Source organism: Gopherus evgoodei, chromosome 10, assembly GCF_007399415.2.
Source record: "Gopherus evgoodei ecotype Sinaloan lineage chromosome 10, rGopEvg1_v1.p, whole genome shotgun sequence".
In the NCBI taxonomy this organism is placed as follows: domain Eukaryota; kingdom Metazoa; phylum Chordata; order Testudines; family Testudinidae; genus Gopherus; species Gopherus evgoodei.
Window position 1 is genome coordinate 27,793,537 of NC_044331.1, and position 25,132 is coordinate 27,818,668.

Here is a 25,132-nt window from a genome sequence, read left to right on the forward strand (position 1 = left end):
CTTGAGACTGAAAAGCAAACTCTTGTGTCCGGGGAGAGGACAGCGGCTACTGGCTTTGAAAGGAAAATGTGGATCTTGAAAGACACACAAACACTTCAACCTGTATGATAAAATGGAGAACCCGAGATTAAGTCAGCAAATCGGACATTGTTTGGGAATAGGGAGTTGGCTTTGCAGTTGTTTTTTGGCTTAGGAAAGAGGTGCCTACCCTACGCATCCTGAAGGCACTAGCCATGCACACAATTACACGGTGGATGTCCAACGGGATACTGCAATTACCACATTCGAACTTGTCAAGCCGGGCTGGCTAGCGCGTTCCTCCTGCAGCTGGGCCCGGCGCGCGCGCCCCCTGCTCTTAGCACCCCGCCGCCCCCGCCCCTTTCCCTCTGGCTCGCGCCGCCCCTTCTCGGACCCAAACCTGTTGGCGCTGCGTATTCTGCTTCTCGCGACCTTCGCTTCCTCGGGCTCGCCTGGCTTTTGTCCCGCCACTTCCAGCGAACAACCAACTCCTCGCCCCGCCCCCTCCCCGGCTCAAATCGAGCCTCTGGGCCGCGCCTATCCCACCCAGCGGCGATCTGAAGCTGCTCCCCTCCTACCTACACGTCCTAGGGGCGGCGCCGCGGGGCGGAGCCGTTGCCGCTGTCATGGCGTCCTGGGCGCTGCTGGCGAAGGAACAGCCTCTGCGGAGCCAGTAGAGAGCTGGGCAGGCGGGCAGGCGGCGGGCCGGCCATGGAGAGCTTGGCGCAGCCCCCGCCGCCCCCGGGCGCGCTGAAGAGGGGCGGCGGGGGCGCTGCGGGCCGAATCATCCTGGAGGGGTCAGTGGAGGAAGAGGCGGCGGCTAACGGGGGTAGTGGTCGGGGCGGACCCGTGACCGCTGAGGAGGGCGGCGGGCAGTGGGGTCCTTCCCCTCTGCTTCTTCCCTCGCCTGCAGCGGGCTCTGGGAGGGACTCTGCTCCCGCGCTGGGGTCTCCTGTGCCTGCCACTGAGAGCCGCCGGTCCGCTGCGGGCTGCGTGGAGCCAGCAGTGACTGAGAGCCCTGAGGCAGCTCCTGCCTTGGAGAGCGGCCCCGGGGAGGCCGGCAGCAGCGGCGACCCCAGCCCCCCAGAGGAGGAGTCGCAGAGCTTAGACTCCCTGGAGTCCTTCTCCAACCTGCACTCCTGCTGCCCGAGCAGCTCCGAGCTCAATAGCGATGCCGAGGAGGTGGCGGCGGCGGCGGCGGTAGCAGAGGGCAAGGCCCGGAGCCCCGGAGGAGATGGGCCCACGGCTACGGCTCAGCTCTTGTCTGCCTCTAAGGAGCGCTTTCCTGGCCAGTCGGTCTATCACATCAAGTGGGTCCGCTGGAAGGAGGAGAACACGCCGATCATCACCCAGAACGAGAACGGGCCCTGCCCGCTGCTGGCTATCATGAACGTGCTGCTGCTGGCTTGGAAGGTATCGTATCCCCCGGGCCGGGAGTAATTGACAATGTCTATACCAGCAGAAACGCAGAGCCAGTTACAGGCTCTGTGATAGTGGAGATACGCACAGACCCGCACTACATATATCTCACATTGTGTTGTGATTTGTATTGCTCTGGAAACGTGCAAGATGCTTCACAAACCTAATAACTATGCCTGTAGCCTTAGAAACATGCTCAGCACTTCTGTAATTACAAATCTATGTACAGTAGTGTGGAAACGTATACACAGCTATTTATGTCAGACCTATTACTACAGCATTAGAAACTACAACGCTTAAACCCAAGTCTATTATTGTTTATATGCTTTTTATAGCACTTCTCAGCCAAGTGCTGGAAAAGTGCATAGGATCTTGCAAAACAGTTCTATTCGTGTAGCACTGTCAATATAGGTAAGACTGTGTTTTGTAAAGTGCTGCTATTTTTTAAATAGCAATAGTAATGTAGATGGTGCTTCACGAAACAAAAGCATAACAATAATATATTACTAGAAATAAGTGTGGCAGTCTACTAAATAGAAATCTGTTTTACAAATTCATGGTAATAGGAGTATAAACAACAATTTGCAAAAAATAACCTGTTTTCAGGAGTGCTGGGCCTGTATACCGTTCTTTATAACATGCAAACCTATTATTGCTGTTTAGCATGTTGATATCGGGTGTAGTGCTTTACAAAGCACATCCCTAATAGTTACACAGCTGTAAGTGTATGAAGCATACAGTAAAGATCCAATATTATTTAGTATTTTATATATGCCAAGATTGTGCAAAAGACTGGGAACCAGAAACTCCCATGTTCTAATCCGGTCTTGAATAATGATTTCCACTGCAACCTTGGATAAGTTATTTTAACTTCTGTCTCAATTTTCCCCATCTATAAAATGGGGATAATCCTTATCTACAATTCACAGCATGGTGTTAGGATTAATATTTATTAGGAGATTTGAAAAGGAAGTAGCCATTAATGCTGAGTAGTAATTTGCATTCTGTTTTAAAACCCACCAGAGTGGGTTTCTCCTCTCAAGAAGAGCCAATAATTTAACCCAAACAGATGCACCTGACTGTTATCCCACATACTGTAAAATATTGTGACAGCTCAGGGCAGTTGCATCTGTATTTCCCCTCATTGGTCCAGTGAAGGGCACCTACTCTGAGGCTTCCAGCTTCTCAGCCATTTACTTTGTGGGTGGAGACTCTCTCCTCCCCACCCCGACCATGGTTCTTCCAAGATGCACAGTTCTCTGCCTTCATTATGTTGTTCACAGCACAGACAGGTTGCCTGAGGATAACAACTTGCTTTCTCTTCAGAGATGGTTAACAGGTGTAATTGCTATAGTTGTAAGTTATGTGTTATAGGTTATATGTTCATTATAGCTTCAGCTCAGAACAAACACCCAGCCTTATGAGGCCTCACTCAGCAGGCCCAGTCCTTCCATCTCTGCCCTAAGGAATGAGGCCCTCTGTGGACCAGTGCACCTATCTGTTTGCTGGATCAAGAAGAAGGCCCTGAGCCAGTATAAAACAAGACTGTTTATTCTTTGATTGTTGTTCCCTGAAGAATCCATTTTGAGCTAGTGCATACCTCTCCAGATGCGTGGCTTCAAAGGGTGCATTAGCATTCCCCATCCTTACTAGTGAAAGTACATACAAAGACAGAATAATATACAATTGCATTCTTAGTACACTGTACCCCAAACGTGTTAACCATCATTCAATAAGGTTTAACTTAATTCCGTAAAGTTTATCTTAATTCCATAAGGTTTGTTCAGGATATTACCAGTCTGTCACAAGTATCACTCAGGCAATCAGCACAGGAAGGCTTAGTGCAAAAGGTACCGTATATACTCATTCATAAGCTGAACTTTTATAGTAAAAAAGGTTAGCACCAGAGATGGGGGTTGGCTTATGAACAGGTATAGAGAGGGAGAGGTGGGACACAGCCCCTGCCCCAAACAAAGGGAGCAAGGAGAGGCAGCAGAGACAGAAGGGAAGAAACGGGGCCAGAGTCTCTCCACTTCTGGCCACGCTGCTCTCCTCCCAGCCTTCGAAGCAGCTGCAGTTCCGGGGCTGGCAGGCTGCAGCCATGCCACTTGGCCCTGCCTCGCCAGAGCACACTGTGGTTGTGCCGCCCAGGCGCCGGAGCGTGCTGTCACCGTACTGCCCGGCCCAGACCGCTGGAACATGTTGCAGCCGTGCCACCCAGTCTGGCCTGCTGGAGCAGGCTGCGGCTGTGCTGCCTAGTCTGCGGGAGCCGCTCCAGCCAGGTCAAAGACATCCGCCTCAGATAAGGTGGGAAGGGATGGGTTGGGGAGATTGTGGGAGTCCTGGGCTAGGGGTGAGGTCGTGTGGGGGGTGATCACAGAGATTACTCCCCTGACTCCCAGCTTCTCCTCCCCCAAAAAATTTCCCCACCAGTTGCTGTCCGGGCCCATCAGGATAAGCAACTGGTGTACAAGGACGTTTTGTTTACTTAGGTTTACCTCCGTGCCTGTGGACCCTCGAGGTAAACAAACTATCTCGGCCTACCAGCGGCTTATCCTTATGGCCCGGGAGCCAAAGTTTGCTGACCCCTGAATTACAGGGTTGGCTTATGAACGTGTTATAAACATTTTCCATTTTTACTTATTCATCTTAGGGGGGAGGGGTTGCCTTATAAACAAACCGGCTTATGATCGAGTATATAGGGTAGGGTTTTTTTTGTGGAATCTGAATGAGCAAAGGAAAGATAATTGGCACACTTGGAGTGGGAGGCTGTTTCAAATGTAGCAAGTGACATGAAAAAAGTAAAGAGCCAAAAGTGGTTAAGAGGTAGGTGCTGGGAATCTTCAGGATGTATAAATGTCAGTGGAAGTTTTACCATTGACTTAAATATGAGCAGCAGTGAGCCAAATATTCATACAGCTTCGCTTCTGAAATGCAGATATTTTTTACATGTAGGGTGGCAATCAGGATTATACTATATTATACCTTCAGAGTGAGAAGTGAAATTCAGTGGATCCGGAGTCCAGGGACAAATACACTTGACCTTACAGTAATTTCTGTGGGATCTTTAATGTCCACAGAGAGCAGACAACACTTGTATTTGACTCAGGGGAGATGTCAAAAAAACCCTCAGATCGTCAGTATTTTCACTGAAAAACACAAAGCACAAACATCCTTCAGCTCCAGGTGGCGATGATCTTACAAAGCAAAAACGTACTTCTAAATATAACTCAGATTGTCTCCTTCTCTAGAGTGAAGTGTTTTCCTGCTGTATTTATATGGGATGAAACCTCAGATTAAGATGTTTTTGATTAAGAAACTGTATTCTCCTACTAAATAGAGGGATTTTGTTTTAATTGGACAAAGATAAGTGGTGTTAATCCAACAATTATTGGTGGTTTTTTTGGTTTGTTTTTTGGTAAAAGTCATGAGGAAAGATACCTCCTAAATATAGTCTAGTCATATATATCATTTCTCATTAGAAAGAAGGGTGCAGTCACTTTGACTAGGGCTCCGTGTCTGTCACTGAGAATGCGGAAGTCATGGATTCCGTGACTTCTGCAGCAGCCAGTGTGGTTGACCCCAGGGCCGCCCAAGCAGCTGACCTCACTGTCTGGCCGCACTGGGCGGTCTCGCGGCCAGCTGTACTTTCCTGCTTTTGACAAAACGGAGGGACACACAGGAAATGAAGAGTTAGGATAGTAAAAGGTGGGGGAAATATGGCTTTTTTTTTTTTTGCTATGTTTTAGGATACAAGATGGCTAGTCAGTTATGGATGGATGGTTTGGGCTGGCAGGTTGGCCACAACAGCTTTTGCTCTGGATCCTGGCTTACCTTCCTGGTCAAGGACATAATTTGCCTGGCCTCGTCAGGTTCCTCTCCTTCACTGCTCCTAAGGCCGGACAGACCAAGGTGGGCAGCCTAGTCTTGTCATGCAGGTGCAGTTAGTCTTAGGATTGAGTAGAAAAGTTAAAACAGGCAGAGAAGGAGGACAAGAGGAAGAAAGTGGAGGGATAAAAACGGGGAGCACTGGAGGTTTCCATTGGTGTGCCAAGATCTGGGTTTCACAACAAAAATTTTCCATAAGTATCTCACCCCCCAAAGTATTTTCTTAAGGACCTCAAAAATGGAATGTTGAGTGAAATAGCCCCATCCTCTCATTATTTTGTCCACCGATTAGGCTTAAATTTTGCAGTACCAAATTGAGTCTGTTGATTTCTGGTTCCATACTCCTCTTGTTTATCAGAAGTTATCTTAACACAGTCCTTGATTGGCCTTAGTAGACTCTTTTGTATTTATTCATAAATAATTTTATATAACAGGTAATTGGGACATTGTATGAACCTTTACCTACTTTCCAGCAGTTTAAACTCACAGTTCGAGTAGAACCTGTGATGCCCCAGTTATTATGTATAATATGTACTCTTACACGCCACCCAAAACTTTACTTGATTTTTGTGCACCATGATCATGTGCCACTATGTATTTATATGAGCGAACAGTGTAATCTCTGATTTTTATAAATAAGGTAACAGTGTTTCCCTGAAAAATCTGAAGTCTCTCTAATTTCAGGGCCTGTCCTAATATTCTTGTTAGTGTTACAGAAGAGAGTTCTGTCCTGATTTGTGTAAATCCCAGCAGACTGGCTATCTGAAGTAGCTGCTAGCCAGCTAAATTGGTGAAACTGATCACATGCATGCACTTCAGAGATCTCCACTTAATTTGTTGTACAGTAATATTGCCCCCTACATTTAATTAAATCTCCTGATTAATGCCCCCCCTTGCTTTACTTCCCCAGCACCCACCTCTCAAACTATAATCAGATATATGTTAACACTGGTGAGAGTGGCAAGCTTATTGGCAGCTGATCTGCACCACATCTGTATGTAGCTGGCTACTGATCCAGGCTGAGGATAGGCATCCACATTCTGCCCACTTGCCCTACACCATGGGTGAAAACTTGATTGTGGCAGGGAATTGTGGGGATGGGAACAAGAGAATGAAGACTGAGAGTTAGGATAAAGAGATCAAGTGTACTGTGTGTGTTAGGGAGAGAGATGAGATATCTAGAGTGGAAATGCAGAGCAGAGTGCAGCAAGGATGTAGGGAGAAGAAAAGTGAGGGAAGTGGGGAAGGGGGAAGAAAGGTTAAAATATAGAGAATAGAATAGTGGTCTCTATCCTCCTTTCCTCACCTACCAAACCCTTTACCTCCATAGGTTTTAGTGTTTACCTTGAAAATCTGGTCACCCTAATCAAACATGTTATGGTCTCAAACTATTGTAAACAACATTTACAGCAACTCAGAGTAAGGGGTATGTCATGGTTACAGGGCTAACAGCATCTCTGTGCCTTTCTTCAGTGCATCCTCTCAGGTGACTTGTGATTTTACCTATCCTGGGGTGGAATTCCACAACTCTCCCACTCTTAAAGTAGACCCAGGGCTACAATTTCCTGTGTATCAACTGTTCTTACTTAGCAGGTCTGACTGACTTCATACACTTGTGGTTCTTCCTTTCGGGAGTCTGAACAGAAGCATATGGTGATCAGACTTCTTAAAACCAATGTATTTATTTTAGCAATAAGAGCAAAGTGTTTAGAAAAGAGGATTTTAAAACAGTGAACACCCATGTCTAATTTACCTAAAGCCTTGCCATCCTCTGATGGTAGTCTGGGCATGCCTAACTTCTTCAGGCACCTCATCCTGTCTCTCTAGCCCCTCTCCTTGATAATTACCTGATTCTCTTTTAACCTGCCAGAAGTCTTTCATGTCCTGTGCTTACAGGATTTTTGTGGATTAGCTGCAAAGGGGGCAAAATCTTCGAAGTTAATCGTGGCATTTGCAGAGATGTGGTTTTTCTTAAGCTATTCCTTCCCTTCTTGCCTGTTTTTTTTTCCAGACTCTCTTGTTGTGTTAAATCAATACAGTGATACAGAAAACATCTAAATAACCAGATTAATGTACAGGATTCGTAGAATCATAAGACTGGAAAGGACCTCAAGAGGTCATCTAGTCTAGTTCCCTGCACTCGTGACAGGACCAAGTATTATCTAGACCATCTCTGAAAGGTGTTTGTCTAACCTGCTCTTAAAAATCCCCAATGATGGAGATTCCAGAGTCTCCCTAGACAACTTACTCCAATGCTTAATCACCCTGACAGTAAAGAAGTTTTTCCTAATGTCCAACCTAAACCTCCATTGCTGCAATTTAAGACCATTGCTTCTTGTCATATCCTCGGAGATTAGGAACAATTTTTCTGTCGTCTTTGTAACAGCCTTTTACATACTTGAAAACCGTTAAATCCCCCCTCACTCTTCTCTTTTCCAGACTACAAAAACCCAGTTCTTTCAATCTTCCCTCATAGATCATGGTTTCTAGACCTTTAATAATTTTTGTTGCTCTTCTCTGGACTCTCTCCAATTTGTTCAAATCCTTCCTGAAATGTGGCATCCAGAACTGGACACAGTACTCCAGTTGGAGGCGTAATCAGCGCAGTGTGGAGTGGAAGAATTACTTATTGTGTCTTTACAACACTCCTGCCAATACATCCCAGAATGATGTTCTTTTTTTGCAACACCTTACACTGTTGACTCATATTTAGCTTGTAGTTCACTGTGACCCTCAGATCCCTTTCTGCAGTACTTCTGCCTGGGCAGTCATTTCCCATTTTGTATGTGTGCAACTGATTGTTCCTAAGTGGAGTACTTTGCATTTGTCCTTATTGAATTTCATCCTGTTTACTTCAGACCATTTCTTCAGTTTGTCCTGATCATTTTGAATTATAATCCTATCCTCCAAAGCACTTGCAACCTCTCCCAGCTTGGTATCATCTGCAAACTTTATAAATGTACTCTGAATGCCATTATCTAAATCACTGATGAAGATATTGAACAGAACCAGACCCAGAACTGTTCTCTGCAGGACCCCACTCATTATGCCCTTCCAGCATGACTGTGAACCATTGATAATTACTCTCTGGGAATGGTTTTTCAGTCCTTTGTGCATCCACCTTATAGTAGCTTCATCTAGGTTGCATTTCCCTAAGTTTGTTTATGATAAGGTCACGCTGGACAGTATCAAAAGCTTTATTCAAGATATACGACGTCTACCGCTTCCCTCCCATCCACAAGGCTTGTTGTTCTGTCAAAGAAAGCTATCAGGTTGGTTTGACACAATTTTGTTTTTGACAAATCCATGCTGACTGTTACTTATCACCTTGTTATCCTCTAGATATTTGCAAATTGATTGCTTAATTATTTGCTCCATTATCTCTCCGAGTATAGAAATTAAGCTTACTGGTCTGTAATTCCCTGGGTTTTCCTTATTTCCCTTTTTATAGATGGGAACTGTATTTGCCCTTTTTCAGTGTTCTGGAATCTCTCCCATCTTCCATGACTTCTCAAAGATAATCTCTAATGGCTCAGATATCTCCTCAGACAGCTCCTTGAGTATTCAAGGATGCATTTCATCAAGCCCTGGTGACTTGAAGAAATCTAATTTGTCCAAATAATTTTTAACATGTTCTTTTCCTCTTTTAGCCTCTTCTGATCCTACCTCATTTTCACTGGTATTCACTATGTTAGACCTCCAGTCACCACCAACCTTCTTGGTGAAAACCAAGATATAGACATCATTAAGCACTTCTGCCGTTTCCACATTTTCTGTTACTCAATAGGAGGGAAAAACAGTAACTGACCTACTCTGTCCTTGATCTTCCTCTTGCTTCTAATGTATTTGTAGAATGTTTTCTTGTTACCCTTTATATTTCTAGCTAGTTTGATCTCATTTTGTGACTTGGCCTTTCTAATTTTGTCCCTACATACCTGTTGTTTGTTTATATTCATTCTTTGTAATTTGACCTAGTTTCCACTTTCTGTAGGACTTTTTTTTTATTATTATTATTTTTAGATCATTGAAGATCTCCTGGTTAAACCAGTGTGGTCTCTTGCCCTACTTCCTGTCTTTAAGCAGTGGGATAGTTTGCTCTTGTGTCCTTAATAAGGTCTCTTTTTGTAAAACTGCCAACTATCTTCTATTATTTTTCTCCTTAGACTTGATTCCTGTAGGATCTTACCTTCCAACTCCCTGAGTTTGCTGAAGTCTGCCACCTTGAAATCCATTGTCCTTTATTTTGCTGTTCTCCCTCCTACCATTCCTTAGAATCTTGAACTCATCATTTCATGATCACTTTTACCCAAGTTGTCTTCCACTTTCAAATTCTCAACCAGTTTATCAAAATCAAATCTAGAATAGAACAGCCTCTCCCTGGTTACTGTCTCCGCCTTCTGAAATAAAATATTGTCTCCAATGCATTCCAAGAACTTGTTGGATAATCTGTGCCCTGCTGTGTTGTTTTACTAACATATGTCTGGGTAGTTGAATTCCATCACCGCCAAGTCCTATGCTTTGGATAGTTTTGTTAGCTGTTTAAAAAAAAGCCTTTTCTTCCCAATTAGGTGGTCTGTAGTAGACCTCTACCATGGCATCACCCTTGGGGTTTTTTTGGTTTTTTTCTTTTTTTTTTTTTTTTTACTCCTTTTATCTTTACCCAGAGACTCAACAAGTTTATCTCCTATTTCCCTCTCAATCTCAGTCCAAGTGTATACATTTTTAATATATAAGGCTACACCTCCTCCCTTTTTTCCCGGCCAGTCCTTCCTGAGCAAGCTGGACCCTTCAATACCAACATTCCAGTCATGCGTATTATCCCACCAGGTCTCTGTGATGCCAACTATGTCATAATTTTTACTACCATTTTGAGTTTTCCTGCTTATTCCCCATACTTTTTTGCATTAGTATACAGACATGTAAGATTTGATTTCCCTCCCCACTCCAGTTCTGTCTTGTCTTCCCTTTATCCCTGCTATACCAGCCCATGCTCCCTCCAAATTCCAAACCTTTGCCCAGGTTTCCATGTTCTTGGCTTGTCTATGGGCTTTGATAACCTGCCTCCTTCAAACCTAGTTGAATGCCCTACTCACTAGGTTAGCCAGTCTGTATCCAAATATGCTTTTCCCTTGCTTTGATAAGGTGGACTCCATCTCTGCTTAGAAGTCTTTCTTCCTGGAACAGCATCCCTGTTTGTGGCCCTCTGTTCACTAGCTCCCAACTAACTATAGTTAGAGAAACAACTAAGTTTCAGTTATGAGGTCGCCCCTTCCTCCCCCCTCCCTTTTCTTCCTAGACAGCGGGGCATGCCTCAGTCGCCAGGTTTCAAATCTTGTGAAATATACGGTAAACTGATGCCAAAAAGTGACACACAGGCTTCTTGTTTGAAATGTCTTGGCGAGAGTTTCCAAAAGAACAAGTGCCGCATTTGTAAATGTTTCGGACGAGGGCCCTTAAAGATCATGAGCAGAGCCTCAGAATTATTCTCATGGAGGCAGCCGTCCAAATCTGGATCAGTAGAGCCTGTGCTGAGCGCTGCCTCCTTGCTTCACAGTGCACTGGCGTGTGAGCCAGCGCCAAGAAAGGAGGCTAAGGACTCCCAGCACCGACATGATGCTGTACAAAAGACAGGTGCCGATCTTTGTCCCCAGTGCCCCCAGAAGAAAAAGGCAGGAGAGAGGGTGCTCTCCCTGTCCTAAGCCTAAGGAGCCAGCGGCAGGGAGACCTGAGCCCACCCAGCCTACTTTTGGGCCCTGCAGCTCCCAGGGGCTTGTCAACTCCTGCCCCACAAGGGGTCCAGTTGAGTCTGGCCCATTACCATTCTCTGGACTGTCGTGGCTGGGACATTCAACTCCCCTCCACTACAGAGACTTTTGAGGCGGCACAGGACCTTATTTGTCAGACAGCACCACCTCCTCCAAGGAGAGATGAGGCACTGGTGATAACCTGGCCACTATTCCATCTAGGGGCAAGCCAGCGATGATGTCACACCACTCCCTAGTGCTGGCTACCCATGTGGGGGGAACTGCAGCAGTCCTCAGAGGCTTGGCATCATGTGTCAGCACCACCTAGTACTGCTTCTCCATGGTCGTCGTCTTTTTTTGGAGATTTCAGAATCCTATCGTTCTGATAGGTCCAGCAGCGGGAGGTCTAGATCTAGGCATCACCACTAGCTTCTTCTGGCACCATGGCCACCTCAGTGGCTTTCTGGACTCCCTGGGCTTATCAAGAGGCTCAGGGTCAGACCCAGGCTTCAAGTTCCAGGTGTGCGTCAGTCATGTCAGCATCCTTGATCCCCTCACAGCACCTGGCACTGAGACTATCTCCAGTGACGACGACAGTGCCTCCACATGCTGCTCTGACTTCGGCACCGGCAACCATCTCTGCACCATCACCAGCCCTGTGAACTACCCTCTTAGTGCCGAGGGCGGTTACCAAGGCCATATGCTGGTGCTCTCGTCCTCATCAGATGAGGCTGTTGCGGGCACTTCAGTGGCCCTGGCCTTAGAGGATAGAAGGCTCCTGCAACAGTTGTTTTGGGACACCCTGCACAACTTGGGGATCCAGGCAGAGGAGCTGGTAGAGGATGCTGATCTCATGGTGGACATCCTTGCCCCCTCTGGGCCCCCACATATTGTGCTGCCACTCATCAAAACTATAAATGAGACCACAAAAATTTTGTGGGAGACTCTGGCCTCTTTGCCCCCTACAACGAAAATAAATGAGAGATGCTGTTTCGTCTCCTAAAAAGGATGAGAGCATCTCTATACTCATCCTCACCCGACTAGTTGGTGGTGGATGCTGCAAACCAAAGGAAGCACCAGGGGCTTCAGGGACCCTCCTCTAAAAATCAGGAAGTGGAAAAAGGTGGACTTGTTTGAGAGGAAAGTCTACTCCACTGGTGGTTGGCAGCTCTGCATTCCAAACCAACAGGCCACCATTACTAGGTACTCCTTTAACACCTGCAGAGTAATGGCCAAGTTTGCCGAGCTGCTGCTCCTACTACTACCAAACTCCTGCTCTGAATTTAATGCCGTGGTCTGGAGGAAGGCAAACTTATTTCTAGGGCCTCCTTGCAGGCTGCTCTTGATGCCGCAGCCACCCAAACCATGGCTACGGGAGTGGTCATGAGAAGGTCCTCTTGGCTCCAGGTCTCTGGACTACCTCATGAAGTCCAACAGACCATTTAAGACCTACCCTTTTGAAGGTCAGGACCTAGTCTCTGAAAAGACGGACAGGAGACTGCATAGTTTAAGACTTGAAGGCCACCCTCACGTCACTGGGCATACACACCCCCTGCCATGAAGCGCAGGCATTTCAGGTCGCAACTTCCTCCTCAGTTTTAGCAGCAAAACCGACAGGATGGTTCCTGGACGGGGAGTAGAGTGGCAGAAAGAGGCCGCACCTATCTTCAGACCAGGGCTTTGGCCAGACCAAGCCTTTCTCAGGCCAGAAACAGGCGTTTTTTGAAGGAATTGGGAATTACTGGGATTAGAAGCCCTTGCCCCTTGAGCTCCGGAGGAACATTTTCCACCATTCCCAGAGAGAGGAGTAGGGAGTCGTATAAGGAATTGCTCGTTGGAAGGGTACCTGAAGAGAGATGGGGAAGGTGAGTGGAAGGGCAGGCAGAGAATTGGAGCGAATATCCCCTTTCTACTGTGTGTAGTACCAATGGTCCAATGTAATATGGGCCCAGGTAGGGCAGAAAGGGAGTAGTCATGATGAGAAGGCAAGATGGGGTGGATCCAGTTCCTGAGCTGGTATGCTATCTTTGTGCTGTTGTTCTTCGAGATGTAGTGTTCATGTCCATTCCAATACCCTCCTTCCTACCCCTCTGTTGGAGTAGCTGGCAAGAAGGAACTGACAGGGGGGGTCAGCTCAGCTGGGCCCTGTATTGGGCACCATGAAAACGCTACTTCAGAGGGCACCCAGGCCAACCCTGCAGATACTGGTAGAAGATGAATCTTCTGGCTGTTGTGCATGCAGCATGCGCACATCTGATTGGAATGGACATGAACAACACATCTCAAAGAACAACAGTTACAAGAAGGTGAGTAACTGTTTTATTTAGGCTCTAGCCAAAATACTTAACTGCCACGATGAGAGGCAGCGTCTTAGATGTGGTTGGTGGCCCACCAGATTACTGTGAGAAGATCCAGACACTTACTTGCCTGCACATCAGTAGGCTGCAGCACTGTTTCCTCCCTTGACCTATCTGGCGCACATCATGGGCACCAACTGTGTGTTACCTCTTCACAGAAATGGAGCAGTGCTGACTCACCTGTGGCTTAAGTAGCCCTCTCCCAAACTCCACCTGAAGATGTAAGCCTTGTGTTTTACCTCTTCAAGGGGCTACATGGTAGGTATAGCAAGTAACACACAGACGCTTTGCACAGCATTCTAATGCATTATTGCTTCTTACTTAATTGCATGAGAAATACACAGATCTATATAAAAGTAATCATCCCTACATGCATTTCCCTGCCTGAGTTTCCTCACCACTCCAGAGCATTCTTTGGACTGTGGACAGGGTCCTCTATGGGATCCAGGATTCTTTCCTTGCAGCTGTATGACTTCTCTGTCAAAACATGGAGCCTCTCTTCCTACGTCAGCTTGCTTCCTCTGACTGTGGCCAAACCATCCCCTTCTCCTCTCCTTCCTATACTTCCTGTGTCTTACTGTGAATTTTCCCCTGACCCACCCAACCTCTATGGCCAACATCAGTATGTTGGTGTCTTTTGTCCTGCTTGGGGAATTTTTCTGCTCTCCATTTCCTCCTGTCCTTTCAGACAGGATGAGGAGGTACCCCCTTCCAGCTCAAGCAAACCCATCGTTCCAACATACTTTAGCCTGAATACATGGTGGTTGAGTTCTAATGACTCAGCGTTGTCCCTGGTCTGTGAACAATCCTGCTAGAACCGTGGTGGGTACACATCAACAGAGGGCATTCATGATACAGTAATTTTCATAACAGTAACTTCATAATAACCAAAATTTGTAAGTTATATGTATAGATTCCCACAAATCATCAGAGGCAAGGGCTAGTTCTAGACTGTGCAGGGCCTTAAAGATAATCACTATTAGTGTGAATTGTTTGGATGTGAACAAGAAGCCAGTTCAGAGACTTAAGCACAGATGTAATCCCATATGCTCCCATTGTAAAATAAGATCCATTTAAGCATTAGCTGTAGCTTCTGCTTGAATTCTGTGGGAAGGATTAAGCACATCTTTGTAGTCAAGTTTGAAGGCAGCACAAGCATCTAGCTCTTGGAAGGTCTACATAACAGAAAAATAGCTATAGTTTCGTGGCCTGCTGTGGATTGTGAAAGACAGTATGGACCAATATTGCTGCTTGGGGATTTAAGGGTTTATCTATACAGGGGAGTTACTGTAAAATAAGTAGGGTGCAACTTTAAGTCTCAATAGCTATTCCACTTTGACATTTTGTGTGGACGCTCTTATTCCGCACTGAATGCCTTTTAGCAATTTGGGGTAATCCATTTCTAAAATGAATCAACCTAAAACTCACAAAGGCACTTAGTGCAAAATAAGAGTATCTATATGGGGAGCTAGTGTGGAATACCTATTCAGCAATAGCTATTCTACAGTATCTATTCTGGACTTTCTCTCTGTGTAGACAAATTCTTGCAACAGAACTCAAGGGCTGCACGCCATTTTGGCAAAAATCTTGTATGCACACTTGCCAAAGGTTTTGAAAGTCATTAGTTTGTAGTGTGTTAGAGAAGCCCTATAAAAATGAATTTGATTTGCAATTAAGTTGAGATGTTGTATAAGTCTAATCCATTCTAAGTAACTCAGTTTTAAAAGATTTCAAAAATTCGCTTGTCTAGGCAAACATTTCCATTAGCTTCTGGAGAATCAAGTATTAAGGTTTCAAAATTATAAGTGTCACCTGATGCTGTTCTGTCTGCCAGAGTTTTCAGAGAGCTCTAGTGCTGCTCATGCTGTTTATAGTTTTGCCAAGATGCAGCGGAGTGAAAACTTGCCTTGTTAGCTTCCATTTCTGCTTTTTTTGAATCCCACTAGAAGCAGTGAAACTGATAATTGAAATTCATTTTCATCAGTTGCAGAAGTAGGCACTGGAACTATTTTCTGAAGAGTATGACTGAATTGAGGTTTGGGTTCCATGTTCAGAGTGGGTAAAGAAGTAAACCGATATGACTTTCTTCTCTATCAGCCCCCAGAGGCTTGGGAGACTGGTGTGAGAGCTTCACATTTATCAGACACCTACTAGTTGGAGGCTAATACAAAAGATGGTACTCCAAGCAAGATTCGGGGATTTCAATACCAATTGTTTCTTTGTGGGCATATGGAGAGGGGTTTCACTTAGGTACTTCCATAGGAATTTGGCCCAGTGTTTTTAGTATCTGTTTGTGTAGTAAGTTTATTCCTTTTGCTATTAGGTATTCTCTTTTAAAAAACAAACAAAAAAATCCTATATCTGAATTTGCATGATGGAGGGGAGAGAGGAAAAGCTTGATGGGATAATATAGAATAGTGAAATACAACAGAAAAAGAGAGGGATGGACCTTGTGAGAAGGAAGGAAAATGTAGGAGAGGAAGTAGAGGAAAAAATATTCTAGGGAAAGATCAGGAGTTGGAAGGGAAGAGAAAGGAAAGAAGAAAGGGTGAGTGAAGCAAGGAAGGAAAAGATGGTAGAAAAGCAAGAGATGCACCAAGTTAATTTTCCACTACATACAAAAAAAAAAATTAACCATGTTACATTAAATGCAGTATACAGCTGTCATTCCTTTAAGTTGTGTGACCGTACTCCCATGTTGTGGCGGAGAGATCTTTCACCCTTGTGTGTGTTTAGTTCATGTACTAGAAAGTATTTTCTATAGTTTGAAATATTATAATATGGTATCCCTTAGAGGTATCCTATAGAATCTGGGCCCCCTTATGCGAGGTGCTGTAGAAACATAGAGATAGGTATAGTCTCTGCCCAAAAGAGCTTGTAAAATCAGTAAGTGATTTTAATGTAACACAAACTTCCTCAAATATACTTCTCAATTTTTGAAGCAAAATCCTTTTTTTTTCCCACAGGTCAAGCTGCCACCAATGATGGAAATCATAACTGCTGAACAGCTGATGGAATATTTAGGTTAGTAGTGATCCAGAATAGATTTATAATTCTATTTAAGAAAGTAGTTTATCACTTGGTAGTATTACATGAGTATATTTTTCCATATAACTTTTTTCTCCAGCAGGTTTTGATTACACAAAAAAGAATATAAGTTACACAAAATATAATCTGGTATACAAGACTACCTTGGTTATCATTCATGCTTTTCATTGGTGTTGCTAATGGAAGTTCTGTGCTCTACCTTCATGGTTATATGTAAAACGTTGCTGTGGCTGCCAGCTTATGGCCCGGATCATGCAGGTGGCCTGGCCTCATGCTCCAGAATGCCAATAGACATTTTTTATTCATGTTCCTTGCTTTGTTCATATTGTATCTCCTGAAAAGTACTAAGACAATTGTTTCTTTTAATTTTCTACAGTGACTTTATTTTTCTCCTTCTTGTTCTTACCTAATTACAAGAACAGCAAAAAATTAATGTAATTGGCATGATAGATGGGGTCTCTTATTTGCAGGCACCACTTCATTCTCAGGTTCAATCTTGAACCCATCTACAACTGTTTCCAGAGGACAAGTCTAACTCTGATAGTCCAGAACATTCAGATATTCAAGGTTCAATCACTACACATCTTAAGGTCTAGACACATCTTAAGTTCTAGATGCTACAGGTCTTTCCCTCCCAGCCTAATAACTTTGGAGTGATGTTTCAGTGTTTTGTATAAAGTTAACCTGAAAAAGTGAAAAGAACAATTTTTCTCTATAACATTCCCTCCCTATGGAATAGTTTTATTGTGGGTTAAAATAACGAGGAAAAACACATAAGGATTAGGTGCTATACAATGAATTTATCTCTGCTACTGTAGGAAGCACTTGTGTAGATGGATTGTTTAGATTTACTTTTTATGAGCATGTATTATGGAATTTTGAGGGTTGTGGTGGTGTTTTTTTCTTAAAGCAGGAATTCAACCACTTTATGTGTAAGGAATACAGCTTATCCTTCCCACAGTTATTGCACTTGATCTTTTATTTGTAAATTCATTCTGCACCAGATTTGGTTAATTAGTTTGAAATAACATCAGTTGTAAAGTTTTTGTTGTTGTTGCTGTTGTTTCATTTTAAAATTTCTTGAAGAAATTTAGCATCCAGTGTCTGAACACTTTATTATGAATTATTCTGATAATGGAATAGCAGACATTTCAAACTCACTGACATCTCATGTATTGGCTCCATTTGAAGGCATTAATTTTATGATTAGTAGTAGTGTTCTGCTTTTACTCTTCATAACTAAGGCTGATAAATATAATTTTGGTGTTCAGGGAATTCCACAGAGAACTGTTCTTAGGAAAGGGCCACCACCTCTTGTTGTTCCCAACAGGAAAGAAATTAAGCCATGCTGAGGAGGTCGTGGACCCTCACAGCATAGGTGACACCATCTTCATTGAGAGCAGCTTTGCTTCACTCTTGCTGGGAATGAAGGGAGGTAATGGCTGCTTTGTAAGAGGTCATACTAACTGAGGGTTACTGTCATCTCTGTCTCATCAAGAGCCTTAGGAGATGGCAAGAGAGAATGGGAAACATCACGTGGTTTTTATGGCCATATACATATCTGTAATTTGGGGTTGCTTGTCAGTCAGAGGCACTAAAGATTACAATTTTCTTAGTTGCAGTAATTCAAAAAATTCTTGTTTGTTTTTCCCTGTAGCCTTTGTTTTAATCTACTGTTTGAAGGCTATTCTAAGCATATAGAGTTGAAGTTATTTATGAAATTTAGTAACCAGCACCTATTACATATAGCAAACAGTGAATAATAATGGAGATTTTAAAACACTTCTACCATTGCTAATGTTACAAAGAAACTCTTAAGCAGCCCTACTAGTAAACTGGCTATGGAGAATATTCTATAACATTTTCATAAGGATGAATTACAATCCTGGACTTATTGATTCTTCTGTGAGTGATGGTCTAAATGGATTTTGCTCTTGGTGTGTATGTGCTTCATGCATGTGAGATGGTTTCTTTTGGGCAGTACAGTGTGGAGCTATGCCTCCATCCTAGGTGTCCTTTTACCACCTCGCCTGATGGTGTAAAGGCTGGAACAGGTCAAGCTTTCCCTGAGTTCGTTCTTATGGCCAAAGGTTCTGTTTTGCAGTCATAGCAGTTGTCTTCCTTGCTCTGGACACTGTGCTAGCGGGTATTAGTCAGAATCACAGTTAATCATCTGTTTACAAAAACACGTATCTCTTCCCCTTAGATAAACTTGTTAGGTTAGACACTCTCCTTTCCCCTCCCAAGGGGATTAGCACTGACGGGATTTAAATCTGCTATTTCAAGTTCAGGATGGTGATTATGACCTCTGGAATTCCCTTATTAGATCTTCAGGACTGATTTGCAGCTCTTGACTTGCAAGATGCCTACTATTCTATATATCACTCCAGCCAGCCTACAGGAAATACCTCAGATTCCTGGTGGGAACATCTTGCTACCAATCCTACCCTTGGTCTTTCCACATCACTGAATGTATTCACTAGTCATGGCAGATTATCTAAGGAGATAAAGAATCAAGGTTCATCCATAACTTGACTACTAGAGGATTCGAGGAAGATCACAGGTGATTAACTTAGTACAAATAATTCTAATGTGGTTTGCCTCACTAGACTCACGTCAAAAGACAAAAAACTGTACTGACTCTGCATAGATTTCTTAGGAACACTAGAGAGTCTAAGTCCATGTCATCTTACCTTACACAAGAGATTCCCACTTCAAGATCAACCCACTTCAAGATCAACCCACTTCAAGATCAATTAAGAACATCAGTAAGAATGCATGAGGCCATGGGTTCTAGTAGCCTGAGACATGCTTAGGTCCGAGATTATGTCAGACTTGACCTACGTTCCATTGAAGGGTGGTTGAAGTTGAAATCAGTGTATCTATCCAGAAGTCACTGCATGGACATGATGGTCACAGTCCCTCAAGAAGTCCTCCTCATCAGGTGTACAACACAGTACCTGCTGCCTCCCAAGACACTCTGACAGACATCTCAAAAAGCTTTTCTCTACTTAAATATCTAGAGCTCAGAACTGTCCACCTGGCATGAAAAAGCATTTCTGGATCCACAGTACATGTTCTGACAGACTACACCACAACTAGGCATTATGTCAACAGGCCATGGGGGAGCAAGATCATTCACCACAACTAGGCATTATGCCAACAGGCCATGGGGGAGCAAGATCATTCCCTGTTCTATTAGGTAGCCAGGTGGCTATGGAATTGGTGCATTCTGAACCAAACCACACTGGTTGCCTTGCACTGTCCTGGTTTCATTATTTTCATAGAACAGCTGATGGGCTGTTCTCAGAGTAGCATGCGTGATCTATCAGAGACTCAGTCCTACGTAACATCTTTCACAAGTGGAGATTTCCAGAAATAGACCTGTTTGCCACAGACCAGAACAACAGAAGCCTGACAAGCTGTCCAAGAGCGTGTTGGAGTCCATCCTCCCTGACAGATGTTGGTTTTTGTTTTTTTTGTTTTTTGTTTTTAAATTGCCTGGCTACGAAGACTAATGCATACCTTTCCACCAATGTCTCATGATGTCAGGGGTACTGGGGAAACTCCAGTATGGGCCGAGCAGTTGTGGTATTTTGAACTGATGAACCTTTCAGCACAGCCACCATCACCTTACCAACCCTGGCTGCTTAGTTTTTGAGAACAGCAGTTAGATTATACACCTGGACCCAACTCTGTTACATCTGACAGCCAGGATGTTGGCTGGATGATGTCCACAGAAAGAAGCTTTCTTCTAAGGTTCAGAACATTCTGCTCTAAAGCAGGAAGCGCTCACCAGATTTAATTATAAAACTGAATGGAAGAGATTTTTTATTTTGGGGATTTCAGCACCATCTTTCTCCCTGATGTTACCAGTTTCAGCAATACTGGACTACTTACTAACTCTGAAATCTCAATTTTTCAATCAGCTCCATAAGGTTCCTTCTAGCAGTAATATCTGCATAACACACTCTTATCCAGGGGGCCATGCTTTTTTTTTTTTTTTCCCCCCCAATCCCACAGCAGGAAGATTCCTTAAAGGCCTCATTGACATTTTTCCACTGATTTGGAAGCCCCCCTCATCCTTGGGACCTCAATATAGTATTGGTAGACTTGGGCGAATGAAATTTTCCTTGATAATTGTCATAAATGTCAATTTCACTGTACACACAGAAACCAGAAAGTATTTCTTTAATCAAAATGTGCAAATAGGCAAACTAAGAGAAATGCTGCCTGAGAACTTAGTTTGATTTAAGGATATTTACTTTGTATACTTTGACATTTAATGCTGACAATTGGTGATGGTAACTGTTATAAAGCTTGAACTTGTTGAATCTTATCATTTTCTGTAATTCTGACCCCTCCCTCCATAATTTCCTTCAACTGTGAAAATGTAAAAATTGGAAACAGTGCTTAAAAATAAACACTATCTGTCAAAACAACAACAAAAAATTCAATTCTGCCAAGCCTAAGTATTAGCAAAGCTGATGGATTCCTCCCCTCTGAGTGTGGAGCAAGCTGTTCCCTTTACCACCCACCTGAAAAGACAGCTTTTCTTAGTAGCCTTACTTCAGCTCAAAGTATAGTGATTCAGGCTCTCATGACAGATGGTCCCCCTTAAGTGTTTCATGAGGACACAATAATTTTTGGATCTCTTGCTAAATATCTGCCAGGTTTTCTCAGGTTATGGTAAGAAGCTGCCTGTTGTGAGGAAATTCCCACTGTTTCATTATTCTTAAAGGGCCTGTTAGGAGATGGTGAGTTAATGTCTAATAAGGGAAGAATTAACTCATAGAGATTGGGGGAGAAAGATGCTGCAAGGCAAAATGAAGCAACATTGCGAGGATTCTGAAAGGCTGGTATCTAGTGTGTATGTGTGTATATTTGTGTGTATGTGTATATAAAAGAGTAATGGGATGGGACAAGATCCTTTGGTGTGGTTGGTCCCCACACATCTCCTACTCCCAAGAGATGGAAGATTATGCTGCTCATGGGGAAAGGAGTTGGCTCTTTGCAGTACTCCTAGCCAGTTGGCTGCTGCCGATATCCTCAATTTTTATATCTTTGCTTAGTATATTATTAGATCTGGATGCATTAGTCAAATTCTATAACTATTTGAAACCAAATCAATACTAATTTTCAAAGCAATCCATATTTTGTCTGACCATGTTTTAATCTAACCTATAAAGCAGATACCGCTATGTTCTATCAAAGCGTCTACAGATTTATTGGTTCAAAGGGTCTGTAACTCATGCGAAACAACAATTTGGGTATTGATTCAAGATCTCTCATTAGCTTGTGTAAGAATGTATTTGTCTGTGGTTATGATCATCTGTGCTGTGAGGGCATTGCTGTATATTATTTCATCACATCTTAAAAATCAAAGTCTAAGCAAATGCTTTAGGAGTTTCTGTTCTCTTTGATAAACTAATAGCTAACAGAGATGCTGAGGGTTGGCTGCCCTTAAGAGTGAGGTTTACCGCTCCAAAGAGTGAGATTCAAGGCCAAAGAGTGAGATTTTCCAGCTGGCATGTTAGGTCATCTTTGGTCCTTGGTGACAGCCAATAGACCAGGGTTTTAATCCAACTGGCACTTAATAGTTTGTTTTAAATATATACTGCTTAATATTGCATATAAAACACTTAAATGTCCTAATTCATAAAAACATCCAGGGCACTTGAGCATTCTGTATGCAACACAAACTAATGGATTTTAATAAAAACAATTATTTGCTGTCTGAAACAAAAACCTGGATGGTTGGAGATCCCTGAGGATCTGAGTTAACAACCCCTGGCTTAGGCACACAGTCAGTGTACAGTATAGGAGAAATATTCAAAAATAAACTGTTTATAGAAAAACCTAACAAAAAAGAGAACTGTTTTATCAATACAACTATATGTTTATTTTCCATATCACAGTGATCATCCATTTGAAAAACACTTTTCAATAAAGTATCAGAGGGGTAGCTGTGTTAGTCTGAATCTGTAAAAAGTGACAAAGTCCTGTGGCACCTTGTAAAGTGACCTCTGTGCACTGTATTTTTTATTACAAATAAATATATGCACTGTAAAAATGATAAAAAATCGTATTTATTTTTCTTTTTACTTCATACAAGTACTGAAGTGGCATCTCTTTCTCGTGAAAGTGTAATTTTCAAATGCGATTTTTTTTAAAAAAAATTGTTACATAACTGCACTCTAAAACAAAACTTTAGAGCCTACAAGTCCTCCGTCCTACTTCTTATTCTGTCAATCATTAAGACAAACAAGTTTGTTTACATTGACAGGAGATACTGCTGCCTGTTTCTTGTTCACAATGTCACCTGAAAGTGATGATAGGTGTTTGCATTGCACTGTTGTAGCCAACGTACGTGCCAGATGTGCTAAAGGTTCATATGTCCTTTCATGCTTCAACCGCCATTCCAGAGGACATGCTTCCATGCTGATGGTGGGTTCTCTTTGATAACAATCCAAAGTAGTGTGGTCTGATGCGTGTTCATTTTCGTCATCTGAATCACCAGCAGAAGATTGATTATTTTTTTCTTTCTTTCTTTGGTGGTTTGAGTTCTGTAGTTTTCCCCATCAGTGTTGCTCTTTTAAGACTTCTGAACGCATACTCCACACCTCATCCCTCTCGGATTTTGGACAGCACTTCAGATTCTGAAATCTGGGGTTGAGTGCTGTAGCTATTTTTTAGAAATCTCACATTGGTACCTTCTTTGCGTTTTGTCAAATCTGCTGTTAAAGTGTTTTTAAAACGAACATGTGCTGGGTCATCATCCGAGACTGCTATAACATGGAATATATGCAGAATGAAGGTAAAACAGAGCAGGAGACATACAGTTCTCCCCCCAAGGAGTACAGTCACAAATTTAATTGATGCATTATTTTTTTAACTAGCATCAGCAGCATGGAAGCATTTCCTCTGGAATGGTGGCTGAAGCATGGAAGGGACATAGGAACCTTTTAGCGCATCTGGCTCATGAATACCTTGCAATGCTGGCTACAACCGTACCACGTAAACCCTTGTTCTCACTTTCAGGTGTCGTAAATAAGAAGTTGGCAGCGGGGTCTCCCGTCAGTGCAAACAAACTTGTTTGTCTTGGCGATTGACAGAATAAATAGGACTGAGGTGGTCTTGTAGGCTCTAATGTTTTAAACTGTTTTGTTTTAGAGTCCAGTTATGTAACCAAATATATCTGCATTTGTAAATTACACTTTCATGATAGAGTTGGCACTTCAGTACTTGCATGTATTTGTAATAAAACATATAAAGTGAGCATTGTGCATTTTGTATTCTGTTATAATTGAAATCAATATTGAAAATGTAGAAAAGCATCCAAAAATATGTAATAAATGTAAATTGGTATTCTAGTGTTAAATGCGATTAATTGTGATTAATTTTTAATAGTGATTAATTTTTTTAGTTAATTATGTGAGTTAACTGTGATTGACACCCCTACTTTTCAGTGTTTGATTTCGATGTAATTGATCATATTACATTTACAGCAAACCTAAATAAATTAAAACGAAATGAAAATAAAACACAACCCAATCTGAAGCTAACAAAACATAAAGGATTCAGATTTCACATTTCTTTTAATATCTATATTAGTTTCTAATTTGGTGTCTGCTTTTATTCATGTACTTTGTTATATTACCATGTGGCCCCTTTGCTGCTGTTACTATTTCTTTTGGTTGCTTAAACTTGAAATATGACTTGGGATTTGCCAGCTTCACCTGGATAATAGAGGGTGGTGTCCCATCTAGTCCAAGGTTTTGGTCTGAATGAGCAATCTGGCTGTCAGGAAAGATCTCTTTTTAAACAGGGGGCTCAGGTGGTCTGCGCTTGCAAGAGGACTATTTTTCTGTGCAAGCAGAATTGTAACTTTCACTTTTGCATGTGTCTCAGAGGAAAAACACATTTTGAACAGAAACAAAGTGTAATGTATAAAGTATTCAATTCTTTGTTTTTATCCAAGTTAAATGTAAAAATGGGAAATTAATAGACAATTAAAAGACATTCTAACAGTATAACCAGATTTTCACAAGCATGTATGTAAATATGATACAAATAAGAAGTGGATATTTTTGTGTAATATAAGAATTGAAAGTTTTGTGTCTGTATAACATGGTGTATATCAAGGGTTCTCAAACTGGAGGTCGGGACCCCTCGGGGTCACAAGGTTATTACATGCGGGGGTCGTGAGCTGTCAACCTCCACCTCAAACGCCACTTTGCTTCCAGTATTTATAATGGTGTTAAATTATATTTAAAAACTGTTTTTAATTTATAAGGGGGGTTGCACCCAGAGACTTGCTATGTTAAAGGGGTCACTAGTAATAAAGTTTGAGAGCCACTGCTGTATTTTAATAATCCTGTTGCCCTGGATAAAGGCATAAGCTAAATTAATTAATATTTAACTCTCATCATGACACATTGAAAATGGTACAGAAAACAGCAAATCTTGGACCCAATAAAAATCAATTCATAAAACACTGAAAGAACATTGCAAACAATATTTTGTCAGAGACTCTAGGAATAAATGACTATTTGCCAAAAAAAAAAGTCAGCAAATAGAGTAGCTACATGCCCAACTGAAATGTTTAACTATCATTTGGGTTTCACTTGCCTTCTGATAAGATTGTGTATTAACTTT

The 25,132-nt window shown here is 42.7% G+C and overlaps 1 protein-coding gene across 4 annotated transcripts in view; it reads left to right on the plus strand.

Annotated features, from left to right (window-relative positions):
* Positions 1–671: 671 nt before the first annotated feature.
* Positions 672–25,132, plus strand: part of MINDY2 (MINDY lysine 48 deubiquitinase 2) — a 96,353-nt gene continuing 71,892 nt past the window's right edge. The window contains exons 1-2 of one of the 4 annotated variants that reach the window (XM_030579029.1): positions 672–1,431; positions 16,393–16,450. In XM_030579029.1, the coding sequence (XP_030434889.1) occupies positions 730–1,431; positions 16,393–16,450 (760 nt within the window). In that variant the 5' untranslated portion in view covers positions 672–729. The remainder of the gene's footprint in view (positions 1,432–16,392; positions 16,451–25,132) is intronic. The other 3 variants (XM_030579025.1, XM_030579028.1, XM_030579027.1) reach the window with 3 other exon arrangements.